The 27,791-nt window shown below is 37.6% G+C and overlaps 1 protein-coding gene across 1 annotated transcript; it reads left to right on the forward strand.

Moving 5' to 3' along the window:
- LOC124619224 (alcohol dehydrogenase class-3) lies at positions 1-26,871 on the forward strand. The gene is made up of 8 exons (XM_047145454.1): positions 1-156; positions 1,959-2,202; positions 12,896-12,993; positions 17,733-17,855; positions 18,853-19,069; positions 20,785-21,051; positions 26,094-26,232; positions 26,666-26,871. The coding sequence occupies exons 1-8, from the start codon at positions 136-138 to the stop codon at positions 26,688-26,690; spliced, it is 1,134 nt and encodes a 377-aa protein (XP_047001410.1). The 5' UTR covers positions 1-135; the 3' UTR covers positions 26,691-26,871.
- The last annotated feature ends 920 nt before the right edge of the window (positions 26,872-27,791 follow it).

A 27,791-nucleotide genomic window follows, 5' to 3' on the forward strand; every position in this document is an offset into this window, starting at 1 on the left:
TAATGAGTATGCTTGGTGCCCTGTGCGATAACCTTGACGAAGTACTTGTAGTCTTGTATTAAATGATAAAGCAAAAGAGAGTGCTGAATTAAGCGGGACATAGATCGATCCACCGACTTTACGCGTGGTCTGAAAATGGCATCGACGGCCGGACAGGTAAAGAGCCTGCAATTTTGCTAACAACCGTTGGTGATAACTGTCAAGACACATACCGGCTCTTCATAAATAAGTGTACTTAACTATTAAAACAACAAGACAGTAAAAAAAGCAGTTTGTGTAGATCAGTGAATTTAATGTGAAAACCATGTTTTGATTTGGGAATTCAAAACCTTCCATGCCCCTACAGCAAAGAGAAACAAAGTCTTGGAGATTAGATTCAACACTATTCCGTCAGTGGAGAAATATGCCCCCCCCCCCCCCCCCCTCTGTTTCTATTTAATTGTTATGATTGCTAGAACGGCAATGCGTTTCACGGTTGCTATGGTGCGTTGTGTTAGAATACGGTTCAAAGAATATTTACTGAAAAATGCAAGCAGCATTCCCCTTAGCCTCTTGAAATACTGCGTTTAAAATTCATGTTCTATGGCCTGACAACATGCAGCGAATATGATTTCTCTTGTGGTCATTGAAAATGGTTGTTTAAATAATTACTTTTTTCTCGGGAACGCGCAATTGATATACTGATGAAACTAAACCCATTCTTTTTCAATTTTAAGGTAAAAATGAGGAACCCCATAAATATTGGGTAGGACCTGACAAAAAAAAATGTAGATTCTCTACTCCCAGAGAAATCTCACACATTACATGCACTTTTTCAGCAACTAACTGAAGCAATGTGCTGTCTGATGGTCATAGCACAGGGAAGTGATTAGTAGAAATGGCAACAATTCACAAATACCTATCATAATTGTCTTTTTGCAGCTATGTTCGCCATTTATAATAAAGTTTTATTATTACATTTCCCTTCCAGTACCTACATTATTGCACCTGGCTCCGATTGTGCTCCTCTGTCCTTGAAAAGTGCACATAGTTTCTGTGCATTCAGTTTCAAGTTCTTAAAAATGTGTAGAAACTTTGAATAACTACTAAAGGCCTACACAAAAATAGTGTATCATGCGTGATCTGCGTGAAAATGTGTGTGGTGCATCGAAGACTGGTAGTATCAAAGTAGACCAACTGTCCAAATAGTTGTACAGTGTAACGTCATTGTATTGCTGCAGAATTGCCTTATGCTTGGAAAGTATGTTTCTGTTTACTTTGTTTAGGAAATGCAAATTTACTTGTTTTGACTTCTGAGAAGTACCCTGCATATTGTTACAGTGCACTGCTTAAGATAAAATCTGTGAATGAATGAAGGAGTATCAACTTCCTGGGGTACATGGCTGATGGAAAATACTGGAATGGTTTCAGCAATTGACACTGCACAGTGGCCTAAGGAATCACTATTTCAGACAGTTAGTGATTCAGTGCCTGTCGAGCCATTTTTCTTTTGGTTTCCCATGAATTTCCTAAGTCTCTAATTTTCTATCAAAGGTGTGGCATCAGTAGAAAAGTTTAACAATAGATGTTTTAGCCCTCATACCTCTCGAGCAATCCTTGGGGCACACTATGGAGGAAACATTTTATCATTCTTAGTAAGTGCTGCGGTTGTAGAAAAACAGATAGAAACAGTGGGAGTTGACCAAAATGTATATTTAGTTGTGGATTATCCATTTCTTGTTAATGTCACTAAGTCTTGAACATTTTATGTATTTAGTACTTGTACCCATTTGTAAGGTTTTCAGTACAGTGTAGTGTGACTAAAATGTTAACATTGTTACAAAATTAAAACGAACCAACTGAATATTTCTTTTTAATTAATGTATCATATTCATTTTAACACTTCATTTGCCTGTACTTTTTAAATAAATAGGGTTGTTCCACTTATTCAAGTTTCACTTAAATTTTTCGTTATGTAGGTTATAAAATGCCGAGCAGCTGTTGCTTGGCAAGAAAAGAAACGACTGTCTATTGAAACCATAGAAGTAGCCCCTCCAAAAGCTGGTGAAGTTCGTGTAAAGATAACTTCAACAGGGATATGTCACACAGATGCATACACTCTTGATGGTCATGATCCTGAAGGCACTTTTCCATGTGTTCTTGGACATGAAGGAGCAGGCATTGTGGAAAGCATTGGTGAAGGTGTGACCTCTGTAAAGCCAGGTAAGCAGGATTCTTCATGACAACTCTTTCATCCTCCTATTTTCTTTTGCTTACTTAAACACTAACAAACGACTTATATCCAGACCAAACTGTACAATTTAAATGTAACAAAGTTGTGTCCAAGGGGGCAGGAGATAATCTGAAAAAAGATAGACATAAACTATACCGAGAAAGTGTCCTGAGAAAGTTTAAAGAACTGGCTTTAAATTGTGACTCTAAGAATATAATACAAATCCTTATGTCTCGGTCACATAGGGATTGTCAGGAAAGGATTAGAATCAGTATAGCACGCACAGATGCATTCAAACATTCTTCCTGCACTCCATACGTGACTAGAATGAGAAGAAACTATAACAACTCGTACATTGGGACGTACCATCTGTTATGCATTTCACAGTGGCTTTCAGTGTGTAGATTGCAAGTAAATGTGGTGCCAAGTTGTGGCGTGGAGAATGTTTGTGTCTGAGAGATTGATTTTTGAAAGAAGGTGGACAAAAATAGCAAGGAGTAAAGTACGAGGGCAGTTCAATAAGTAATGCAACACATTTTTTTCTGAAACAGGGGTTGTTTTATTCAGCATTGAAATACACCAGGTTATTCCCCAATCTTTTTTAGCTACACAGCACTATTTTTCAACGTAATCTCCAGTCAATGCTACGGCCTTACGCCACCTTGAAATGAGGGCCTGTATGCCTGCACGGTACCATTCCACTGGTCGATGTCGGAGCCAACGTCGTACTGCATCAATAACTTCTTCATCATCCGCGTAGTGCCTCCCACGGATTGCGTCCTTCATTGGGCCAAACATATGGAAATCCGACGGTGCGAGTTCGGGGCTGTAGGGTGCATGAGGAAGAACAGTCCACTGAAGTTTTGTGAGCTCCTCTCGGGTGCGAAGACTTGTGTGAGGTCTTGCGTTGTCATGAAGAAGGAGAAGTTCGTTCAGATTTTTGTGCCTACGAACACGCTGAAGTCGATTCTTCAATTTCTGAAGAGTAGCACAATACACTTCAGAGTTGATCGTTTGACCATGGGGAAGGACATCGAACAGAATCACCCCTTCAGCGTCCCAGAAGGCTGTAACCATGACTTTACCGGCTGAGGGGATGGCTTTAAACTTTTACTTGGTAGGGGAGTGGGTGTGGCGCCACTCCATTGATTGCCGTTTTGTTTCAGGTTCAAAGTGATGAACCCATGTTTCATCGCCTGTAACAATCTTTGACAAGAAATTGTCACCCTCAGCCACATGACGAGCAAGCAGTTCCGCACAGATGGTTCTCCTTTGCTCTTTATGGTGTTCGGTTAGACAACGAGGCACCCAGCGGGAACAAACCTTTTAATATCCCAACTGGTGAACAATTGTGACAGCACTACCAACAGAGATGTCAATTTGAGCACTGAGTTGTTTGATGGTGATCCGTCGATCATCTCGAACGAGTGTGTTCGCACACTCCGCCATTGCAGGAGTCACAGCTGTGCACGGCCGGCCTGCACGCGGGAGATCAGACAGTCTTGCTTGACCTTGCGGCGATGATGACACACGCTTTGCCCAACGACTCACCATGCTTTTGTCCACTGCCAGATCATTGTAGACATTCTGCAAGCGCCTATGAATATCTGAGATGCCCTGGTTTTCCGCCAAAAGAAACTCGATCACTGCCCGTTGTTTGCAACGCACATCCGTTACAGATGCCATTTTAACAGCTTCGTACAGCGCTGCCACCTGTCGGAAGTCAATGAAACTATACGAGACGAAGCGGGAATGTTTGAAAATATTCTATAAGAAATTTCCGTTTTTTTCGACCAAAATTGGCCGAGAAAAAAAAGTGTTGCATTACTTATTGAACTGCTCTCGTATGTAGACAGTTAATGTTACAGTGGCTAAAGGAAATGAAAAAGGTAAAAATGCACTTAGGGGTGTGTGTAGTAAACTTTACAAATGGGTTTTAAATGAGAGCTTATTTACTGTTAAGTGTATAAGCTAAAACCAGAAACTTGAGGAATGAGTAAAGGATTACTGAAAGTTGGGATACCACCCATGTGCTTTGACTTGACACCATCCGGAGGGCAAACACCTCTACTTCAAGAATGTTCAATGTGGTGACTACAACGTTACTCATTACACCCATGAACAAACATTAGCAACATGCAGAATATTTAATTAAAGTGATAAAATGAAAGTAACTGGACAACTGTGTGAAGTAGGGGGTTAGATTCAGGAGCAAACTATGTATGTGACAGCAACAATCACAACACCGTTCCACACAAATATTCGCTCAGAAAGGGTGCACGTGCAAACAATCAGCCCAGCGGAAAAAAAAAGAAAAGAGAAAAAAAAACACTCGGTTGGTATCGCACATTTCGCGCGATGTATACATCTCACGCAAAGACAATTATACCAGGAACCTGCACCAACTAGAAACCACAGCACCACAAATTTCACTTGATCTATGTAACTCAAATGAAGACAGCGACATAAACAACTTACAAGTAGCAGAACTAAGTTTTATCAAAACCTAACAAGACCAAGATAACTACTACACCCTCCATGATACCCACCACCATAAACTAGTAAATACGAACTTCAACTACCAACACAAACCACAAAATCGTGAAAAAACCTCCTCCAGCATAAATGTCAATATCCAATCTAAAGAAAATTTGAGACATATCTATACTGCCATGAGGGCATGTAATTATTGTATTCATAAAGTTGCACAAGAGATGATTTTTTACTTTGACATATTTTGGCACATATGTTGCACCATCTCTGTTGCTCATTTCGTAGCATCATTTAGGTCTAACCTAGTAGGTGAGCATTCTTTGGTAAATTCCATTGGTTGACAGCAGGTAAAGTTTTGTTGTTATAATAGTATCTTTCACAAGTATGTTTTCACTTGACCACATTGTTGAGAAATGTTAAATTATTCTCTGAAACTGTATCAGCCCCTCCCATCCACCCATCGCATCCCCCTCTTCCCCCCCTTTCTCAAAGTGTTCTGTAGCCAGGGATAAGTTGCCACAAATTATTCTGCATGTATAATTCCCGAGTAAAATAATGTTTCACCTATATTAAAAGTACAATCATAATTTCTGTCTAGAACCATCTGCAATGGTTGTAAACAAGTGGTCACCAAACTTCTGAAGATTCTGGGCTACCATACTGTTTTTAAATCATACTTTGACCTATCAAAAGAAACTGGGATAGAAATAACAACACTACAACAAATCTTATATTTGTTGATCACCCATCATTTCTAGTAAAAGTGAAATGGAATTTTAATTAAATCATATTTCTGAAACTATCAAATGATGAATATGAAGTTTTGATTGTCACCATCTTCCTATGGTTTCTTCTGTGCAGTAATTGTTGATGCTCAGAATGATTCCTCAGAAGCTGCTTCATTCTAATTCAGTGGTTTTAAAAAGTTGATTGTTGAGCATTAAATTTGGATTTTAGCTGCTTTACATCTTTAATTGGAGCAGAATCCTGTGGGAACTCCTGTTCAGTCCCTGAGTGAAGGTGTTGAAGTGAAGTTTGCACTTGCATAGCACAGTATGCATACACATGCGTGTCACAATATACAGATACATCTGTCCTTTACCTGGGTAAAAATGTAATCAGTTTCCCATTCTGAATGACAGTGACAAGATTTTTGCTTTTTGTTTGAACATACCATCACTAGGGAAAACCTAGCTTAGTGTCAATGTGTAAATCAGATGAAAATGAAATGTCGAGTGACTAGGGCTTCCCGACAGGTAGACTCTTCACCTGGTGCAAGTCTTTTTAGATGAAGCCACTTCAGCAACTTGCGTGTCGATGAGGATGATGATGATGATGGTGATGATGATGATGATGATGATTATAACAAAACACAACACCCAGTCCCTGAGCAGAGGAAAATCTCCGACCAGCCAGCTATCGAACCCGGGCCTCTTGGCATGACATTCCGTCGTGCTGACCACTCACCTACCGGGGCGGACTGTAAATCAGATTATCCACATTAGCAAACCTGTGATATACACCCAAAAAATATAACATGCAGATCCTCACGTATATACAATCTGCTGTGAGGCCTACCGTGTAGTATTCTTGACTAACAGTGGCTATTATGTGGGATAAACAAACATCTGTTACTGAGAGCCCAGTCTGCAATGAGCAAAATACTGTTTTAGTAAAATTAACTAAGCTGTCGAAATGTGAAAATTGAACTTGGACTGAGGTTCCTTCGAGTCACGCTGTAGGGTCTGTGTTGTACCTTCCCCTAACAATTTGCCCCCGACATTAATTTGTGGTTTGTTTGTGGAGAGATCTGTCTTGACGGTCGCTTAATTTTATTGTGGAGTGTACTAAAACACATAGGATTTCTTATATTCATCAAGGTTTTTTCAAGGCATTTGACGAGAAGTTTGATTATCAATATTCTAATGACAAAGAGTTGACTAATCTGTCATATCACCTAAAGATGTCTGGCTGGTGACAACATGAAAAAGTGTGTGTGGTACAAAAAAAGGCTATTGGCTGTACTCCAGAAACATAAAGTTGAGAAACAGTTGATCATATGAATGAATGTCAAGAGCAAAGTTTATGATCCAATGGCAAAACAAGCTGTTGAACACACCGTACTTAAAGCTTTGATGGTTTCTTCATGTTCCATTCTGTATGGACCCCATACCCAACGCTTCCCCGAATAGTCATTTGATCTCACAGTCCTCTTTGCCTCAGTTTTTACTGACCCCGAGTCTTAATCTGCATTCTCACTTTTCTCTCTCCTGTCACTCTCATTCTCTGTTCCATCTGTCCTTCCATCCCCTCCTCTCAGCACACATCCCTTCGCTAGTGCTAAACTCCTGTCCAATTTCCTTGCTGTGTTTCCCTTTGATGGTATTGATGCGGGATGGCTTATATTTTATTTGACACCACTTGTAACTTACCGACCTGCTTTACAAACATCTGCCTCGCACATTTTGTAGATATTCTGCTTTAATCTTGGTGGTGGTTCTCTTCTTGTTTATTGACACAGTTTATTTTGATGATCAGCTTTTAAAACTATAAGACGTCTATATCTTTGCAAAGGTCTGTAAGCTACATGGCCTTGTAGAATGTCCAATATTTTCACAAGTGGCAAAAATCAATGAATCATTTGTGCATGTATTGAGATTCAATGAAATTTATATAATAAAGATTCACTTAGAGTTGTATGCTCTTATTGCCATGCAAGCATGACTGACGTGACATTTTGCACTACTACTGCTGCTGCTGCTGCTGCTGCTACTACTACTACTACTACTACTACTAAAAGCTGACACTTAGTGGCTACCTGATGCTATGTGCCCAACCCCTATTTATAGACTTGTGTATTACAGAAATTTTAAAATAGTAAAATACTAAGATATTCCACTTTAGGTATTAACATAAAAGCCAGGAAAATTAAAAGGTCCTGCTGTAAGAACAGGCAGTAAGTGAATCACATTCAGGAGAACGACGGTTCACATCCACATCTGGCCATCCTTGTTGAGGTTTGAAGTTATTTTCTTAAATTGCTTCAGACAAATGCTGTGATGGTTCCTTTGAAAGGGACAGGCAGACTTCCTTTATCATCCTTCCCTAATCCGATGACACTGATGACCTGGCTGTTTGGTCCCTTCCCCCAAATCAACCAACCAGGAAGTGAATTTGATATAATTATTAAATGACAAAATTAACATTATTATTTCATGGGAGAGCCATGTTAATGTCCACTGTGATAACCAACATTCGCCAAAAAGTTTAGAGGAAGTGAAATTTTCCAATCAGAGTAATAAACAAACAGATTGTTTTAGTGGAAATACGCATTTTCAGGAACAGAAAAACCAGGGCTACGAAACTGTCGCATGCGATATTGAAAAGAATTAAGTGGCAAGAGTTTAAGATCCAAAAATTTTAAACACAGTATGAATAACTTTTGAAGTATAAAGTTTTTTGAAGAAGTAAAATGTTCATTGAAAAGTGGCTTTCAAATACGCTGGTTTAGTTGTAAATAAATTCTGTAAAGTATTAAATTTTGACATTAACATGGTGTGCAGGTATAATAAATCAGGAGTGTTTCTTAGGCTATAAGGTTTCCATGTTGTTGTTGTTATCTTCAGTCCAGAGACTGGTTTGATGCAGCTCTCCATGCTACTTTATCCTGTGCAAGCTTCTTAATCTCAAAGTACCTACTGCAACCTACATCCTTCTGTATGTGCTTAGTGTATTCGTCTCTTGGTCTGCCTCTACAATTTTTACCCTCCACGCTGCCCTCCAGTGCTAAACTGGCGATCCCTTGACGCCTCAGAACATGTCCTATCAACTAATCCCTTCTTCTAGTCAAGTAGTGCCACAGATTCCTGTTCTCCCCAATTCTGTTCTTTACCTCCTCATTAGTTACAAGATGTATCCATCTAATCTTTAGCATTCTTCTGTAGCACCACATTTCGAAAGCTTCTATTCTCTTCTTGTGTAAACTATTTATCGCCCATGTTTCACTTGCATACATGGCTACACTCCATACAAATACTTTCAGAAAAGACTTCCTGACACTTAAATCTATATACTCGATGTTAACAAATTTCTCTTCTTCACAAATGCTTTCCTTGCTAGTGGCAGTCTACATTTGATATACTCTCTTCTTTGAACATCATCAGTTATTTTGCTCCCCAAATAGCAAAACCCATCTATTTTGTCTGATTTCTTAACATATTCCGTCATCATCACCTGATTTCCATAGGAACTAAATATTGTGTTGTCACCAGCAGCTGATATATTATGCAATAAATATTGAAGATGAATGAAATATTGCTCAAATAAGAAATTTATTTCTTGTAACTTTTGTGTATGCACTACTAATGATAAGAGGTCAGAAATAAATTTTGGCAGCAGGAGTGATTTAATGAATCTCCACAAATACTTAAGAGCTGTGGGGTACCACCTGCACTAAATATTGTCTTCTAAATGTTGCTTTTCTCTTGCTTGTGTGTACCTTGGTTCGTTCCACATCCTTCATTGTTGTACTCCTTGATGGGATGTACAGGATCAATAATAGCACTTATTTTCTCTGATGTCTGTCTTGCCGTGAAATTCTGTACTTCAGGAATGTCAGAAATGTTCTATAACTTTGGTTAAATGTTGCAGCTTTGCTTCACATATAGATTATTTTTCAGATCCAGCAACTGGTGTTTATTAAGACTGCCATCAAAATTTGATTTTAATTAGTAAATTGGAGACTATTTGCAGTCACTTTCCCTCATTCAGACTGAAATATTTTGCCCCTGTCTGAAGTCACAGTACCTGTAAGATTTAAACAAACATTATGTCCTTATATACTGATTTACCTTAGTTGTATGTCCCTTTTTCTGAGATCCTCAACAGCCATTGTTACTTAATAAAGTGATACTGTAGTTAGTGAATTGAAGCTGAATTCAGGACATTGGTTGAAATCCCAGTGCGGCCACCCTGATTTAGGTTTCTGTGGTTTCTCTAAATCATTTATTCCAAATGGCAGGATTTTTACTTGAAAAAGGGCTCAGGCAGCTTACTCCCCCTAATCTGGACTTGAGTGCCTTCTCAATGAATTCATCCTCAATAGAATGTTAACCCCCCTCTCTCCACTGCCTCTCCTTCCCATCAGCCTTCCTCTTCCATTGTGATTGTAGTCTGAACGAGCGTCGTGCTTCCAGAATATGTAATTAATCTAATGGAAAAAGTAGATCAAAGAAAAAAATATGTTGCAGGATTATGCATTGAACAAAACACAATTTATTCTTTTTGCATGACTGCTTCAGTTCTGTTTCACTGTCATCAGCAGATTCAATGTCTGTGTGTGTCACTGCAAGTTAAATGATACTAAACAAATATAAAAGTAAGGCTATGTTCATCTGTTTCACTGGCTGTTTCTCAGAAACTTATATGTTACCCAAACATTTGGTTGCACATTTTACTGCTTATGTGTTTTCTTTATAATAGGTGATTCTTAATACAGTTCATATGTAACTAATAATGTTCTGTATTTTCTTAAAATACTGTAAAAGAAGTAAAGCACTATTTGGCAGTGGCAGTAACTAAATAACTATAACAGATACAGAGAGAGACATATTCAAATGCCACTACCAGTAATTCCTCTATTAGGACTTTTTCATTGTATAGGAAGCATGTTTAAGTAAAAGACATTATTAATTGCTAAACTGTGTAAAATATCATCTGTAATAATCATGGCAGACAGCAGGATGAGTACACAAATGTGCTGATATTGTATGTTTTGCAGAAACTGTCAGTGATTCTGATGGACATAATCGCACATTTGCTTATTGGTTTATCCAGTGTCACTTGACATTTCACTTTTAGAGTTGTAACAGCATACAAGCATGAGTGGGAAATGATGGACAAAAAGAAGGAAGATCAGTTTCCAAAATGAAATTCAAAAATTGCCGTTACCATAGCCGTACATTGTAGCAGCTAAAACATTGTTCTGCATGTGTTTGGTTCAGTACAGACCTTCCTCATAATTTCTAGTACAGAGATTATCACCACAATAAAAAGTTTCAAAATAAGTAAGCCGGTAACCCAATGAAATCACGTTGAAATATGCAGGAGGTGTGTGTTAATAATAATATTTTTTTATTCATAAACTGATCTCCCTCAGGGGATACTAGTAGTTAAACAGACTCCGCTGTAGCTGCAAGAAGCAGAAGTATCATGTAGAGTCTGGTACACCTGCAAATATGCTGTGCCAGGATACATAGTTACTTTTTACATACATTGTATTTGATGTAATTCATTTGGACATAGTGGTAACTGATTTCACACCAATGGGATCATGATGTAATAATAGTAAAAAGTAAATTTCAGTAGTTAGCAAGTGGCAGACTCAGTATTGTTGACATAGGGCTACACATTCAGTTGACTGTCGAGGCTCTTCCACGTCTCAACAGATGGCTTCAGGCTTTTAGTTTTGTCTCATAAACTATTGCCAACTTCCTTGCCGAAATGGTAACACCAGTTCCCGCCAGATCACCGAAGTTAAGCACTGTTGGGCACGGTTAGACTTGGATGGGTCACCATCTGGGTCTCCCGAGTACTGTTGGGAAGTGGGGTGCACACAACCCTTGTGAGGGCAATTGAGGAGGTACTTGATTGAGAAATAGCGACACTGGTCACGAAAACTGACAAAGGCCATGAGAGCAGTGTGCTGACCACATGCCCTCTGTATCCACACCCATTGATGCCTAAGGGCTGAGGATGATGCAGTGGCTGGTTGATACCATTGAGCCTTCAAGGCCTCTTTGGGCAGTGTTTGTTAGTTTTGTTCTCTTAAGCTGTTATATACTGTTATTTGGAAGTAACACACAGTTGTAGCCCAGAACATGTATATTTTTGCCAGTTATCAGTAATTCTATCGAAACAGTTGAAGAACCTTTCATGTTAGGCTATGATTTTGTATGTTATTTTATTTATTAATTAGTCTTGTGTTACAATAATTTTATTCTGTTTATAAATTTTTCATTGCATAACAGCATGTAATGATTATGTTAACATGACTTTTTCATTGCAGTTATTCCTGTTTTCAAACAATTTTAAACAGGTTGTGAGACAGCAACTGTACAATAATATGATTTGTATAATACAACCAACCGGATTCAACAAGATTTTAAATCTTGTTGCAACTGGTTGGCTGTTTTACACAAATCATACTCCTGTTTGCTTTGCTCCTCTTTATCAGTTTATGCAACAGGTCAAGGGTGACAGTTGACAGATGAGTAACTTAGATATCTAACTTGAATACGTCGCTTTAAATAATTTTCCTTTGGGGACAGCCGGTTTGGCCATGTCGCATGTTACACACAGGCTTTGTCTGAAAAAGTAAAAGACTTGACGCTTTGATAAAAATTTAGTGTTGGTGACTAGATAAAAATCCCCTGCAACTTAAGACACAACTGCAATACTGTTAATGCATAGTACACTACTACATTTGTGGTCAGTGTTTATGATTTTCTTGAAAAGTGTTTGACATTGAGGATAATTGTTTCAGTGGTGATATAACTCAGTATGTAACAATTAAATTTAGAATTTTGGCATTTTTGGAAAGACAAACGAAAGAAAGAAAGAATACACAAGTAAAGAACACATTCTAGGAATATATCACCAGCTTAATCTCTCTGCTGTTTTTTATATTTTATGTATTGCCTAGTCTACACTATAGATAATTCAATTTTGTTGCAAGCTAATTTGCATAATCTTCTTGTATTCACCTTTTCTCTATCCATTGGTTCAGTGTAATCTATGCAGGATATGACAGATTTATCATATCCCAAGTTGTTACAACATGGCACTCTTAAATCTTACTACGCAATGTAAACTCCATAAATTTGGAAACTGTTATGGAACATGTTGGCAATTTTAGCTTCGTTTTGTTTGTGTTTCTTACAGAAGACAGAGTAAGCGAGATAAGATCTTTCATACTTGTTTTATGGGGCTGTGTCTTACAGTATTGCAGTTGAAGGACCACTAAAACTTACAGCAACATCAGTTTTTGATGTGAAAGCGAGGATGAAATTACACATGGGATATAATTGCTGTGAAGTGACTTAATACAGTGGCAGCTAGTTAGTTTCTCATTAGCTCTCCAGATTGTCTGTTAAGGCAATGATTTGGAAAGAAATCTTTCTCTTATTTCAGGTGATCATGTAGTGCCCCTGTACATTCCACAATGTAAAGATTGCAAGTTCTGTAACTCTCCAAGGACAAATCTGTGCTCAAAAATACGCTTGACACAGGTAAACTTAATTTTTTTTGTTTTTCTAGTGAAATAAGAATTTTAAAAATTTGCTTTGGTCACGGTTACATAAGTCATGATGCTGGAGGTGGCCTCAAAGAAAATTGTGGATAGCACTATGTAAAGTGCACTTGTTCAGTTAATTGCAGTTATTACGCAAATACTTAAGTTATCTTTCTTGTTGTTTGCAAGGTTACTGTTGTACATTAAAATTATCTGATGTGTATATTATTAGAAAGACTCCCTTGAAGTTACAGAACGTTTCTGCAAAAAACTGAGTAATAAGTGTAGTAATTTTGGCAAGCTGCATCTATATCCACATCATCCTTCATACTCCAGAAGAGATAATTCTGTTAAATATCATCGTTCTATATGAAATTGTTTACTGGTTTCAACTTTCCTTTTGTTGCCATGCATACAATGATCGTAAACTGTAAATAAAGACAAAGAATTTGTGCCAGACTTCGTTAACTGCAGGATATATTCCTTGCTTGGAGCAAAAATCTGTATGCCAAGAGATAGTAAACCATTGAAATACACCTTTGTGTCAGCACCCAAGTTTCGTATGCAGTTATCATCTAGTTTTCATCTCTACAGTAAATAGGGTTCAGATAAAAAAAAAAGAAGTTTGAAATATTGCATTTGTTGGCAATGTTTGAAGTAGATATTGACTGTGATACAGTCAAGCAGTTAATTGTACTGATAAAAAACAATAAATATATTGTAGTTAAGGCTGCATTGGAGACTTGAGGACTCCTTTAGTATGTTAATAACTCGTAGGCTCTGAAATTGACTCAGGTAAGACTTGGCATGTGGTTGCAACAAGTATAGCTCAGCCAAAATGTAGCAAATTCTTAGGGTATGGGAGACTGATGTGTAGCATGGTTGCCATTGCCAAAGACCATACCATTACTTCTGAATTCAGTGTCATTATTCTGACCTGAGTGGAAGAATAGTGATAATAGTCGACTAAAGAAATTTTTGACTGTGGTACATACCTGGCAACTTGTGTACCTGTACCTGAGAAAGACAATTGGTTTTTTGTAAAATGAATATGGTTTTAGGAAGGTCCAACAACTGAAATGGACTCTATTTTATCAAAGAATAAAGGACTTTCGCAGGATGTGATTGTCCTAAATTACTTTTAAATTGAAAGCATAATGGACTGAAAGATTACCAACAGTTAATCTTTGAAAATTTATAGTTAGATGAAAAGGGCAAAAATTTAATAAACAGCACAAGAAATTGCAGGTATCAAAACAAAAGTTAGGAGGAAACGTCACGTTGACCAAATTGACCAGTGAGAGAGAGGGCAAGATTTTAAAACAATTTGTAATAGGAACAGAATAGAATCTGCTGAAGTAAGTACCACTTCTCAGAAATGTCATCAAGGGATGTGAGAAGGTACTACAGGTATAACAATTTGATAAGGTAAACAAGCTAAAACAATATGAATTCCCCGAAGGAATCATCGTAGGCTCTCTGCAGGCGTTAATCTGTATATATTATTTACGAGGCAGTCTGAGCAGCCCTAGCAGATTGTTTGCAGATGTTGCCATCAATTACCATCTAGTAAAATCATGAGGATGTCAAAACAAATTACAAAATGATTTAGACAAGATATCTGCATGATGCAAAGGGTTAGAGTTGACCTTGAGCAGTAAAAAGGGACTTCCTTGTGAAGCACCACTTGCCTCACAGTATTGAGAATTACACATCTCCTTTTCAACACTGACATTCCTTAATTAATGACATTTAATTATGGATGGAGGGAGTTCAGAAAGTACAACAGACTACGGTGCTGCTACTGGTTTATTATTTCCTTTCTCAGCATCAGTAGGAATCAGAATAATATCATACCAAAAGATTCTAATAACACCTAGCATTCATAAATGATTCAGTCATGGACAAAACTTCTGACTCTTGTGCTGATTATTGACTAATCTTTGTGTATGCAACCACCCACACATTATAAAACCACTTTGCTGGCTCATCACTACTTGCTAATGCTTCTGCCAAAAATGACGCTGGCTGACTCTGAGCAACTTTTACTGCCACGTTGCATGCTAAGAAACGAGAAACTCAAATCTCATTGTAATGATGAGAGGTTTAACCACATTATTGCTGGAGTGCACAGAGGCTATATCTATTTTCTTGATGGTCAAGGTGCAGCAATGTGTCCTCACATCCTGTAGAAGATTACATTTAAAAAATTGCATTTAATGTTGATTACATGTTAAATCACAAACATTTAAAGGTTGTCTGTGCAGCTAAATATCTAGATATTTCATTTATGAATAACATAAACCAGGGCCATCAAATAGAAAATGATTCAGGTGGGGAACCAAAGACTGTATTTTGAGGTGTTTATTTCGTATATGAAATATGGTAGTGTCACGAACATGGCAAGGAGTTGGCATGGCAATCATTGCAACAGTCATTTTTCATTGCTGTGAGATTTTTTCACAAAATTTCAGTTGGCAGCTCTCCACTAAATGTGAAAATATTTTGTGACTCCCACCATCAAAAGTATGATAAAATAAGAGTAATTAGAGCTCATAGTGAAAAATTGAAGTGTTAATTTTTTCCCTTTTGATAATCTCGTGGCATTTCTTCTTTTAAAATGCCATGTTTCGCAGTAAATGACATCCACTTGAAGATTTCTTTGCACTTCTGTGCAATTCAAGAAATTAATCAAACTTGCAGATCTTTACTGCCCTTCCTTCCCATGATAACTGGATCTCACTTGGCCTAAATTCTGGATTAGCTACTTCCTTTGCCAACCTTCTCCCCTTTGCCACTGAAGTAAGTAAGAGTACTCATTTCTATTTTAAATGGTTTCTCTTGGCAGTACTCAGTTTCCATTCCTAAATTTAAGTTGATACCAGGTATCCTGTTTCTTCTGTGATTTTTAATAATTTCCTCTGTTGAATTTTTCATTTTATAAATACATCACAAAGAGCCATTTGCATGTTGAATAAAATGCAGATTAGAGAACTGAGTTTAAATTACCATTTTTTTTAACTTGTATATTTAGATTCTGAGAAAGCGTTTAACTCTCCTTTCAACAAATCTGTTCTGACAACCCTTGAGAAATGAGGTACTGGTGTAGCCTATGTCAGTATACAGAAGAGTGTCAGTGCTACAGTTTAATTTGATCGGAATAGTTTGAAGTTCAGGATTGATAGGGAAGTCACAAAAGGAAGTTTCCAGATCCTTAAATGCGGAAGATTAAAAAAAGAATGCATATGAAAGAAATTTGTCAGAACAATTGCAGTGACATTTTATTTGCCTCTAATGCAGATAAAATTCAACAACTAATTTAATGCAGAAAGTTTGAAAGTAAGCCAGACAATCACCCAGAATAAGACTAAAATCAAATGTTATGTGCCCATAGAACCAGTTGACAAATTTTTGTATGCAGGGCAGCTAATGGTAACGAGCAGCTGTACAGCAGAGGAAATGAATGGGAGAATAGAAATGAGTGAATCAGTTTCATTAAACATAATGGCTGATGAAACTAAGCTTCTAATGTGTCTGAAAAGAGTTTAAATTCAATGTGTAGCATTGGTTTAGACTTCCAACAGTGGAGACACACAGGAGGCTATTCAGAAAGTAATCTTAATTAGGGCATAAATAAAATAATGAAATAAAGAAAAGTATTAGGAAAATCCCTAATCTGCATTCCTGCTAGACCTTATCACAATTCATATTTAAGAGATTTTTCATATCTCAGAGGGGTTAACACATGTCCTCTGCATAAAATTCTACTGCCTGATACTGCAGCCGGCCCATGACACCAATTTCAATTTCTTTACTGGAGTTGAAGCATTTGGGAGCCAAGGCACATGTGTATAAAGAGGTGCTGTAGAGCTGATGGCAGAAATGTTGTTTTCTAAGCAATGTGGTCAAGCTTTGTCATACAGAACACAAACCAGTAATCCCGAGACCAGATCACTCGATATTCTTTGTCCCACAGTACTTAGCTTCTTTCATGTTCCCTAAAATCCACAAAGAAAGTGCTTTAGTTTCTTAAAAAAAAAGAGAGAGAGAGTGGCTGTAATCTTCCTGGCTGACAAAAGGTGTCTGTTGTGTATTATTTTTGTTGGTTGAGCTAGGAGGTATGATGAACAACCCATCCTCCTGACACACACACACACACACACACACACACACACACACAAATTTTGTGCTAGTGTTTTTCTGCGTAGGCGTAGGAAACCCAAGACTAGTCGCCAGTCATGATTCTGTCTTAAATAGGCCTTTTAAGGAAAATCTTTGTATAAAATCTATGTGAAGGCAATTAAATGTACAGTACAGTGTTTATACAATGATTTGTGGTAATGAATTTCATCAGTTCTTAAAAAGATAGCAGATGTGTAACAGCAAGTAAAAGCTCATCAAAAAATTGAAATTGGGATAGACGTGATTATAGAAACAGATGTTAAAAAATGAGTTTACTTCCCCAATTGATGTGACAAGCTTATTAGACGTTGGCTCATTGACTTTCTGTACACTGTAAAATGTAAACTTGAAAGAGAACTTGGGTGTTACAGTATCGCTTAATGGTTGCTGCCAATCCTTACAATAAACTCTCTCTCTCTCTGTGTGTGTGTGTGTGTGTGTGTGTGTGTGTGTGTGTGTGTGTGTGTGTAAGGGGGGGCTAAGTAAGTGAGGGTGAGATTGACTTAATTGTTTTATTTCTTCAGTTTCTGTGCTAATTATATTTGCTTTTTTCAGGGAAAAGGTTTAATGCCAGATGGAACAACACGATTCACTTGCAATGGAAAACCTCTGTTCCATTTCATGGGGTGCTCAACATTCAGTGAATACACTGTAGTGGCAGAGATATCTATTGCCAAGGTATTGTTTATATGATTATGGTAACATCTGTATGTTTTGACCATTAAAATATTTGTTGCAATGCCATTTGTTAAAATTTGAAACCCTGAAGAGTTTTTATCTGTTTATGGTGGGAAAATCTACATATACACGTACAACATTTTTCCTGGAGATCACAGGTAGTCCTCATGTCAATGACACTCTTCTCACGTGCATAAGGTACAGCTTAATGACAGAACTTCATAGTGTGTTTCATTATTCCTCTTGCTACAGTCACCCCAGGCAATCACCAACGCCCAATTTTCAAATGCCAATTTCAGACCTATTGCAACATTCAGATTTACCACACTTCATGCCAATTTTACTACAGCATAAAAAAATGAAACTGAAACTGTAGCAGTGAAAGAATTTGAAGTATCACTTAATTGCCAACTATCTCCAAAATAGTGTCATGCACTGGTCCACTGACCATGGTGTGCTATTTCTGAAAGCATACACTTTTCCTTTTCAGTTGCTTTGTTGTGCCTCATCAGGGCTATAATATCATTCTAGAGACTTTTTTTGTGTCTGAGGATAAGGTGAATAATTCTTGGTGTAGCACAGATATTGCATTTGTACTGATAAAATTTTTTCTGTGTTGATACATTTTGCTCCTTAACTAAAGTGCCAACTTAATCTGTGTAATACTATTGTTTATAGGATAGTTAGAGTCGTCATGCAAAGTGTATTTCATTCAAATGGATAAACTAGAATAGTCACCCGTCGTAAACTTGTCATGGAGAGATTACTGCTAATAACAATGTATCCGAAGTTGATGTGTAGGTGAGTTTGCTCTTTCCAAGGATGGCATCTCCTGACTGAAACACATTGGCCAAAATATATTGATCTAAATGAGGTCCTGTTGAAAAATAACTGTACGCATGTACAAAACAGTCATTGGTGATTTGCCAAGAATTTCCTTCTTGCATTGATAAGTTGTGTAACGTAACTTGACATGGACTGCTCACTCGTGCTGCAGGTAAACGAATCTGCTCCAATGGATAAAATCTGCCTTCTTGGCTGTGGAGTGCCAACTGGATACGGTGCTGCACTTAACACCGCTGGTGTCACTGCTGGCTCAAACTGTGCTATCTGGGGCCTGGGGGCCGTGGGGCTTGCAGTCGCCATGGGCTGTCGTGCTGCTGGTGCGAAAAGAATTATCGGCATTGATATAAACCCATCAAAGTTTGAAATTGGTATGTAAAGTTTGCTTACTCTGGAACTTGTCTGAACTCATTGCCACACCTGATATATTGCTATAGCTGTTTTGTTTGTAGACTATAAAAACTTTGTTTAGGGAAATGAGTTTTGAAATTGTTGCCCATTTTGTTTGTCACTATAGATGACCTACAAGTACTTCTATCATTAGATAAAGAGCTGGGAAATTGAACAGTGGAAAATCCAGGATGGAGTTACTACAATATCATGAAAAGGATAGATCATTATTAACCATATAGCAGAGATACTGAGTATCGATAGGCACAAGAAGAAGATTCAAACAAGTAAGCTTTCAGCCAAAAAGGTTGTGTGTGTGTGTGTGTGTGTGTGTGTGTGTGTTTTTTGCATTCCGATGAATGCCGTTTGGGCTGAAAACTTACTTGTTTGACAGTCTTTTTGTTGTGCCTCTCTGTGGCCCACCATCTCTCCTATATGGTGAGTAATTTATCCTTTTCATACTATTGTAATTATTCTGAGCTGGAAAATTGATGACCTGGCAATAGTCTTGACTGAAATGATAAATGTTAAGAGCACAATGTTTTAACAAAGTTCAATTCAATCCATTAAATATACGTGTTGACAAAAGTTTGTGACGGAAATAATTTGCGTCATTTAATACCATACAAATATTAAAATCTAGTGTGTATGTAGGTGTGTGAAACATAGTATTACTTTCCTTTACTACTTTCCTGTTAGGGCTACAGAAAGATAACAGGCTATCATCAACAAATAAGTGTACTTCTGGTTTTTAGGGTGCTCTGTCCTAATATGATGCAAAAAATTGTCACCTGCAGCTTTTTGCACTGAAAATTAATATTTTAAAGAGTACTTTTTAAAGATTTCAGTTAGATGTATTTAAACTGCCATGAACTTGAAGAATTTTCAGTGGCAGTGTTAGTACTGATTAGGATATAAGATAACTGTTATGATAAGCTCTTTGGCTCATTTTCTTTATTTACAGCTGTTCATTGGGTAGCCTCATTTTCCTATCTGGTAATACATGTGTCAGGGACAGTGGTTAATTGTAGTTGTAAAAATTGTACTGGTTGTTTGTCACATTGGTGAATTTGTTGTTAAAAATCATCAGAGGACCATACTTTGAAAATAAATTTGATCTGGGTAAGTCATGGGTACCACTTAAAGAAGTATTGTAGCCCTCAGAAAATAGTTGGAAAATAAAAAAGGGTAAAAGTGGACTCAAAGTGTTTGTGACTTCTACATTTCTTGCTGCTGTTTGTTAAAGTTGTGAAAGCATTAACCAAGGGGAAAAAATGCTTCAGGTATCTATGCCATAAGTTTTCTCATCTATCAAAAGTGTAACTGAAAGATGTAATACAGAGTTTCAAAGCTGATGTTAAGATTCCATTTTTAAATAAGAAATATTATTATCACTTAAATTTTTGATGAAAATGATGTTAGAAGTAATGGCATAAGAATTGTCACCTCCATTCCAAAACTGACAGCATTTTTTTGCACATAATTACTTGTGGAAAGTTACATATTGTGTATTCACTGGAAGTGCTAATTCGCTTTTCTCGAGGTTTGTGCTATTAAGAACTCAATTTCCTGCTTCAGTATCACTGAAGGTGCTGTAGCTGTTCTGCTGAGATTCGTCTCTGCCATAGTAATCAGCCCCTTAAATACTTGATTCTGTTTTTCTTACTTTTCTAATAGTCTTCAATTTTCCTTTTAGCAAAGAAATTTGGCTGCACAGAATTTGTGAATCCGAAAGAACATGAGAAGCCTATCCAGGAGGTGCTGATTGAAATGACAGATGGAGGATTGGATTATACATTTGAATGTGTTGGTAATGTTGATTTGATGCGTGCTGCTCTTGAATCATGTCACAAAGGTTGGGGAGTCTCAACCATTGTTGGCGTTGCTGCAGCGGGAAAGGAAATTAGCACACGGCCATTCCAGCTTGTAACTGGCCGCACCTGGAAAGGAACTGCATTTGGAGGTAATTCTTTCACCATAATTGTATTTTCTAAAAAAACATTTAAAAGTTGTCCATATGTCCCCCATACAATACATACCACCTCCCCGATTCCACCTGTGTGTGTGTGTGTGTGTGTGTGTGTGTGTGTGTGTGTGTGTGTGTGTGTCTCTGAAAGGGGGGGGGGGGGGGAAATCAGTTATCTATGAAATGTTCCCAGTGTATGCACATGTAATATCTTAAAATAAGTGTACACTAATCATGTACTGGAAGTAATGGTACACTTCTTAATTATAATGCCTGCATCTGTGCTACTTTCACTCCAGTAATTATGATCCTTGCCAAGGTGGGGTTGTTTCCATGCCTCAGGGATACAGAAAGCTATGCCATAAGTGCAACCACAATGGAGGGGTATGTGTTGAGAGTTGTTCTGAAGAGTGGAAGCAGCCTTTTCTCTAGTTTGCAAGGGCAACAGTCTGCATAATTGACTGATCTGCCCTTGTAACCTTAGTCAACATGGCCATGTTGTGCTGGTACTGTGAGTGGCTGAAAACAAGGAGGAAACTACAGCTGGCAGAAAATCCAAAGACACTCTGATAAGTGAAGTACACTAGTGTCAAGACGGTGTCGATATCTTCACTGCGAGATAACAATGATGTCACTGGTAACAGTGTCACTAAAGCAGTTACTGAACATGGTATTCCGAAAGTCCTTCACCAGAGAAGGTGAAGTAAATATTTCAGCATTTAAACAGAGAACTACCGACATGAGTAACTTAGAAGTAGATGTCCTCAGTGTAGTGGAACAGCTTAAATCCCTTATCAAAGGCAAGACCTCCAGTCTAGATTTGTATAGTAGTCAGGTTCCTTTCAGAGGATGAGGATTAAGTTGCTCCATACTCATCAATCATCTAAAACTGCTTGCTCAGTGAAAGATCTGCACCTAAAGACTGTAAACTTCCACAAGTCACACCAATACCCAAGAATGGAAAAGGAGTACTCGACTGAATTGCAGATCCATATCACTAACAATGATTTGCAGTAGGATTTTGGAACATATACTGTTTTCATTCATTACAGATTATCTCGAAGAAAACAATTTATTGACAAATAGTAAGAATGGATTGAGAAAATATTGTTTGTGTGAAACACAACTAGGTCTTCATTCACATTAAATAATGATTGCTGTCGACAGGGGATGTCAGATTGATTCTATACTTTGATTTCCAAAACGCTTTAGACACCGTTTCTAACAGGCGACTCGTAATCAGTTTGCATGCCTATGGAGTACCGCCTAAATTGAGCGACTGGATCCACGAGTTCCCATCAGGAAGATCACAGTTCGTAGTAATTGATGGAAAGTAATTAGTAAACAGAAATATCTGGTATTCCCAGAGTGGATCCTGATCCACATAAACGACACAGTGTGACTAAGCAAGCTAGGATAATTTTACTTCCCTCTTGTTTTGCTGTCTTCCTACTTAGATTAGGTTTTTAATTTTTGAATGAATTACCATTAACATACATGAGTGTAATCTGCATTTTCATAAGAGAAAGGTTGGCCCATAGTTTTAAAGAATATAACACCAGATCTAATTTTGTGCCTAGTTTTACCTATGTAATATATTTTCTAATTTATTTCGATTATGCCTAGTTAATATCTTTTGTAATAGGGTGAAATAAGTAATGGTTTCATAACTTAAATTCTATTGTTGGCGTATAAACAAATATAAATTCTGTACTAGTTATAAACATTTGGAGGAACAATTAATAGTATTCTTAAAGTATTTATTTGGCTCTATTCGAAAACATGTTAGCAAAGCCAGACCTTAATTAATTCTGAAGTAATTAAGTTTTGTAAAAAGTATTCTTTACATAACTATATTTGTTGATTTCATCATTTAAGCAAATAATTCTGCTTAACCCCTGTTGTAGAAGAAACTGTTGAAAAGATGGAATTTTTCGATGTGGTCAGTTAATTGAATGAGCTAAGTTTTAATTGTAATTTCTGTAAATTAAACTTCGAACAGTGTGTAAGTTCAGCACCTATTATTGTAAGGATATATAAGGGCGCGGAGTTTGGTCCTGACACAGTCAGTCCATGGCCGAGTTTCAGACAAGCTGTGTTGGCTAGTATGACAACAGTGCATCAACTTAACAGTGTAATAAGTGTTGCACAATTAGGCCGTGTGTTAAAAGAGTGACAGTGTCTGCTCAATACATACCTGATTATTCTTCAAGAACTGTGAACTTTGTGATTAGGCTTTACTGCTTGTAGATGTTCAACAGGAAACTATTGTAGCAGTATGTGGATGTTCACCTACGACCTATTAATGAGCCATGTCGAAGGTTAATCAATAGTGTATTATTGGTGGTTGTGAAAAGTGAAAGTAAAAGACTGTGAAACACAACTATGCATCTGTCGGCTACATTATTTACCGTAGTCAGTGTCCAAATTACAAACCCCATTTTTCAGCCAGTGTAGCAATGCAGTGCATTGACACCTAGGATGACAAAAGATCGCCAAAGGAAAAAAAGCAGGCGAGCACTGCTACAGTAGGAGACAATCTTAGCAGCCCTGTTAGATTGTTTGCAGATGATGCTGTCATTTGCCATCTTTTAAAGTCATCAGAAGATCAAAATCGATTGGAAAGTTATTTAGACAAGATATCTTTATTGTGCGAAAAGTGACAGTTGCTTTTCAGTAAGGAAAAGTGTGAAGTCATCCACATGAGTACCACAAGAAATTGGCTAAATTTCAGTTAAGTGATAAATCACACAGATCTAAAGCCTGTAAATTCAACTGAATAATTAATAATTATTGATAATGTAACTTAAATGGATAGGTAAAAAATATACTCACCAAGCGGTGGCATTATATTATCAACGAAATACTTAAGCAATTACAGTGATGAATAACTTAAATTGAAATGATCACATAGATCATGTTGTGGGGCAAGCAAACTAAAGAACATGATTTATTTTCAGAAGACTTAGAAAGTACAACAGGTCTACTAAGGAGACTGCATGCCACCTCTTCTGGAGTATTCCTTTGCAGTGTGGGATCCACATCCGATGGATCTGTGGAGAACACCAAACAGTTCAAAGAAGGGCAGCTCATTTTGTATTATCATGAAATAGAGGAGGGAGTGCCACAGACATGATACTTGAATTGGTGTGGCAATCGTTAAAATGAAAGTGCTTTTCATTGCATGTGAAATTTCAAACATACAGTAGTATTGTTGGCCTCCACCCACTGCTAGGGAGAAATGATCATCATGATGAAGTAACAGAAATCGCAGCTCGAACAAATAGATTTAAAAATATTTATGTGCTTATTTTTCCTACGCACTGTTAGGAAGTGGAATGATAAATAGCTTGAAGGTGGTTCAGTGAACCCTGTGTCAGGCATTTAATTGTGAATTGCAGACTAGTCATGTAGATGAAGCCAACACCTACCACATTAGTACAAGTTTGTATGCAACCTAGTCCTGCAGATCATGGGATTGAAGGACTGTCTGGTGAGATCAAGGAAATTTTTCTGATAGATAAGGGGGAGGAAAAATTTGTGATGGGTGACTGGAATTAGATAATTGGAAGAGAAGTAAAATCAGTGGAACGACAGGGACTGTGGGAAAGGTATGAGAGGAACCCACCAGGTCAAACTTTGCACTTATCATAATTTAATAATCATTAATATTAGTTTAAAATTAACGAAAGTAGGCTGCATATGTGGTAGAGACCTTGGAGACACAGGATAATTTCAAATAGACTACATAACTGTAAGACAGATTTTGAAACCAGGTTGTAAACTGTTAAAACATATCCAGAGCATATATGGACTTGGACCGTAATTAAAATGTTATGATAAGTTAAGCAGGAATGCCTGAAGCACAAATGCAAAGCTTTAGAAGCATGTATAGTGAGGGGAGGGACAGATACCGCCTATAGGAAGATTAAAAGACCTTGGGAGAAAAGAGAAGCAGCTTGTAAGGTGCCCCTTCTTTGCAGAAGAGGAGTTAATTTCGTTATTTCCAGTTTTGCTATTTCACTTATATGAAGTGAGTGTATCAGTGCTGCAGTATGGGCAGAGTAAGGAGTGAGAAGTTGGTTCCCATGCTGGTTAGCAGAGGCAGTTGGCCAACTGGCACTTTTAGAGCCAGAGGAATGAGATACCGATGCAGAAATCGCTCGTGACGTCAGCAGAGAGATAAGCTATTTTTCTAATAGAGTAGACAAGTGTCAGTGTCCCTGTAGAAAATGAAATTTTTTAAATGTAAGTGAAGAGGGCAGTGCTACTTGATTGGTTCATATGGTGAGTAACACGAACCAATCTGCTGTTATAATTTTGTAGACTTTTTCAGCCTGATTGAATGATGACATGCTCTTGGGTTTTTTAGCAGAGTTGACCAATTCTCTGTGAAATATTTAGACTGAGTTTGGTAGCTTCAGGAATTTTTGAGCAGCTGTATTGTGTGAATGCTGTCTGGTCTCCAGAAAGCATAAAATTGATCAGTCACATTTGGTGGCACATCAATTACCAAACCATTTTCACCAAAAAGCTTTATGTATTTGTTGATTCCTTTTATAACAAGGGCATGGAAAATTGAAGAGTAATAAAAGAAACTTTGCTGGCAATTAACCAGATTAACAAATTTTGTCAGTAAGTATTATAAATAAGAATTTTGTTAACATGCATACATACTGTCTGTTTTGGGTGCCAATGTCAGTCAAATAAAAGATCATTTCTCCATGTTGTAGTATCTATCTTACACTAGTTTGTTTTCCAGTCTTTTTAATCAATTTGAAATGTTTGGACAGTGATTCTTTTATGTAGGCCGAGCGGTTCTAAGCGCTTCAGTCTGGAACCGCGCGACCGTTATGGTCGAAGGTTCGAATCCTGCCTCGGGCACGGATGTGTGTGCTGTCCTTAGGTTAGTTAGGTTTAAGTAGTTCTAAGTTCTAATGGATCGATGACCTGAGATGTTAAGTCTCGTAGTGCTCAGACCCATTTGAACCATTTTTTTTTTCATGTAGGTTTATAAGCAGCTCATTTTTATTTCACAGGATTTAAGAGCAGGGACAGTGTTCCTAAACTTGTTGAAGACTATCTGGCCAAGAAAATTATGCTTGATGAATTTGTTACTCATAACTTGCCATTTGAAAAAATCAATGAAGCATTTGATCTTTTACATGCTGGAAAGAGGTAAGAGGCTGTTAATCTCTGCTTTTCATGGTATTTGCTACTAAGTAGAATGCTTTTGTCAAGCTCTATTGGTGCAATATTACGATCATTGACTAGAATGGAATATTGCACCATTGTTTTTCTGTAGTTTCAGTTCATTGTCATTGAGAGTGTTAAGTGTGTAGTGTTTCCTCCAGGGTGTCCTCAGTGTGTTCAATCAAATAAAACTAAAAGTAACTAGTACTTAACACGCCTGTGAATATTGAACATTTTCTTCATGCTGCAAATAAAAACTGTAGATGGTTATCTGTGAATGTGTGTCATTATGAGCAGTCACTAATTTTAAAATTTTATTAATTTTGTTCAATTTAAAGTGACATTTTCTGTTTTTTCTTTACCTTGTTTCTTGACAATCTATGGAACTGTTTTTATAGGGATGTAATTCTGTTTCCAGCATTCGAACTGTTGTTGAGTTCTGAAGACTAGGATTGTGAATACCTACTTCCGGTGCTGCATCTCTTGGGAGAGATTATTACTCAGTCAAATGTGCTTCCAAATATATTGGTGTCATATTGGATATTGCATTTACTTTTATAACACTTGCATGTACTTGTTTACAATTTTGTGATACAAAGAAGCCAAATAAAGATATGCATTTAATTGATTATGTATTTAATGACAGATGTAAATGCACACATTGGTGGCTGAATTTAAAAAAAAAAACCTGTTTTAAGCTCAAATATTTTGTACTGAAAAGGTAAACAGCAAGTGTGTGATCAAGGGACATGTTGTTATAATTTATTTCACAGATCAGTTTTTCTATGACTGTGTGATGTTTGAACTACTTGGTATGCATATGTGGGGACACTATTCTCCCTTTTGAAGATGCTGTCGGGTTTCTGAGCCTTTATTTTTTATGCAAAATTGCCATTGTCATTACTGCACCTCAAGGCAAAATTGTTTAGAAGGCACTGAACATGTAGATGTATCTTAACCACATGTCCTGGGGAGTGGACAGGATGTGTCTGCTCCAGTTTTATAGGGCCTCTGTGCAATCACGGCTGGACTGTGGTTGCACAGCGTATAGGTCAGGGAGACCTTCTTACCGGAAGATAGTTGATTCTGTACGCCATGAGGGCATCAGGGTCGCCATTGGTGCTTACATGACCGGCCCCATAACCAGTCTGTGCTGAGGCTGGTGAACCCCCACTTACCATTCGATGGCAACTCCTCATGGTGTTTCAGGCATGTACATTCCTCACTACTCCCAATCACCGGCATACCATACCATTGCTCTCGCAGCTATGGAATGTCTCGTGACCAGTTGTCCACGGGCAACAAGAGCATTTGGGATCTGTGCGAAATGTGTATGGGAGTCCCTTGGTGTGGGGCATGTACAGGCTCAAATCCAGGGTTTTAACTGACTGCCACTCTAGTTGCTGCAGAGGCCCAGATTTGGTACAGTACAAGAAACATTTCAGTCCTGCTTTTGTTTTTAATGCGATATTTTCCGACATTTTGAATGAGCACCGCAACTATATAGCCATATTTATCGATGGATCTAAATGAGGGGACTGTTG

The sequence above is a fragment of the Schistocerca americana genome, chromosome 1 (genome assembly GCF_021461395.2).
Source record: "Schistocerca americana isolate TAMUIC-IGC-003095 chromosome 1, iqSchAmer2.1, whole genome shotgun sequence".
Taxonomy (NCBI): Eukaryota; Metazoa; Arthropoda; class Insecta; order Orthoptera; family Acrididae; genus Schistocerca; species Schistocerca americana.

Coding starts and splice junctions, on each gene's coding strand:
- LOC124619224 (XM_047145454.1), top strand. CDS start 136: ATGGCATCGACGGCCGGACAG. Junction 157..1,958: donor TGGCATCGACGGCCGGACAG/GTAAAGAGCCTG, acceptor TTCGTTATGTAG/GTTATAAAATGCCGAGCAGC. Junction 12,994..17,732: donor CAAAAATACGCTTGACACAG/GTAAACTTAATT, acceptor TGCTTTTTTCAG/GGAAAAGGTTTAATGCCAGA.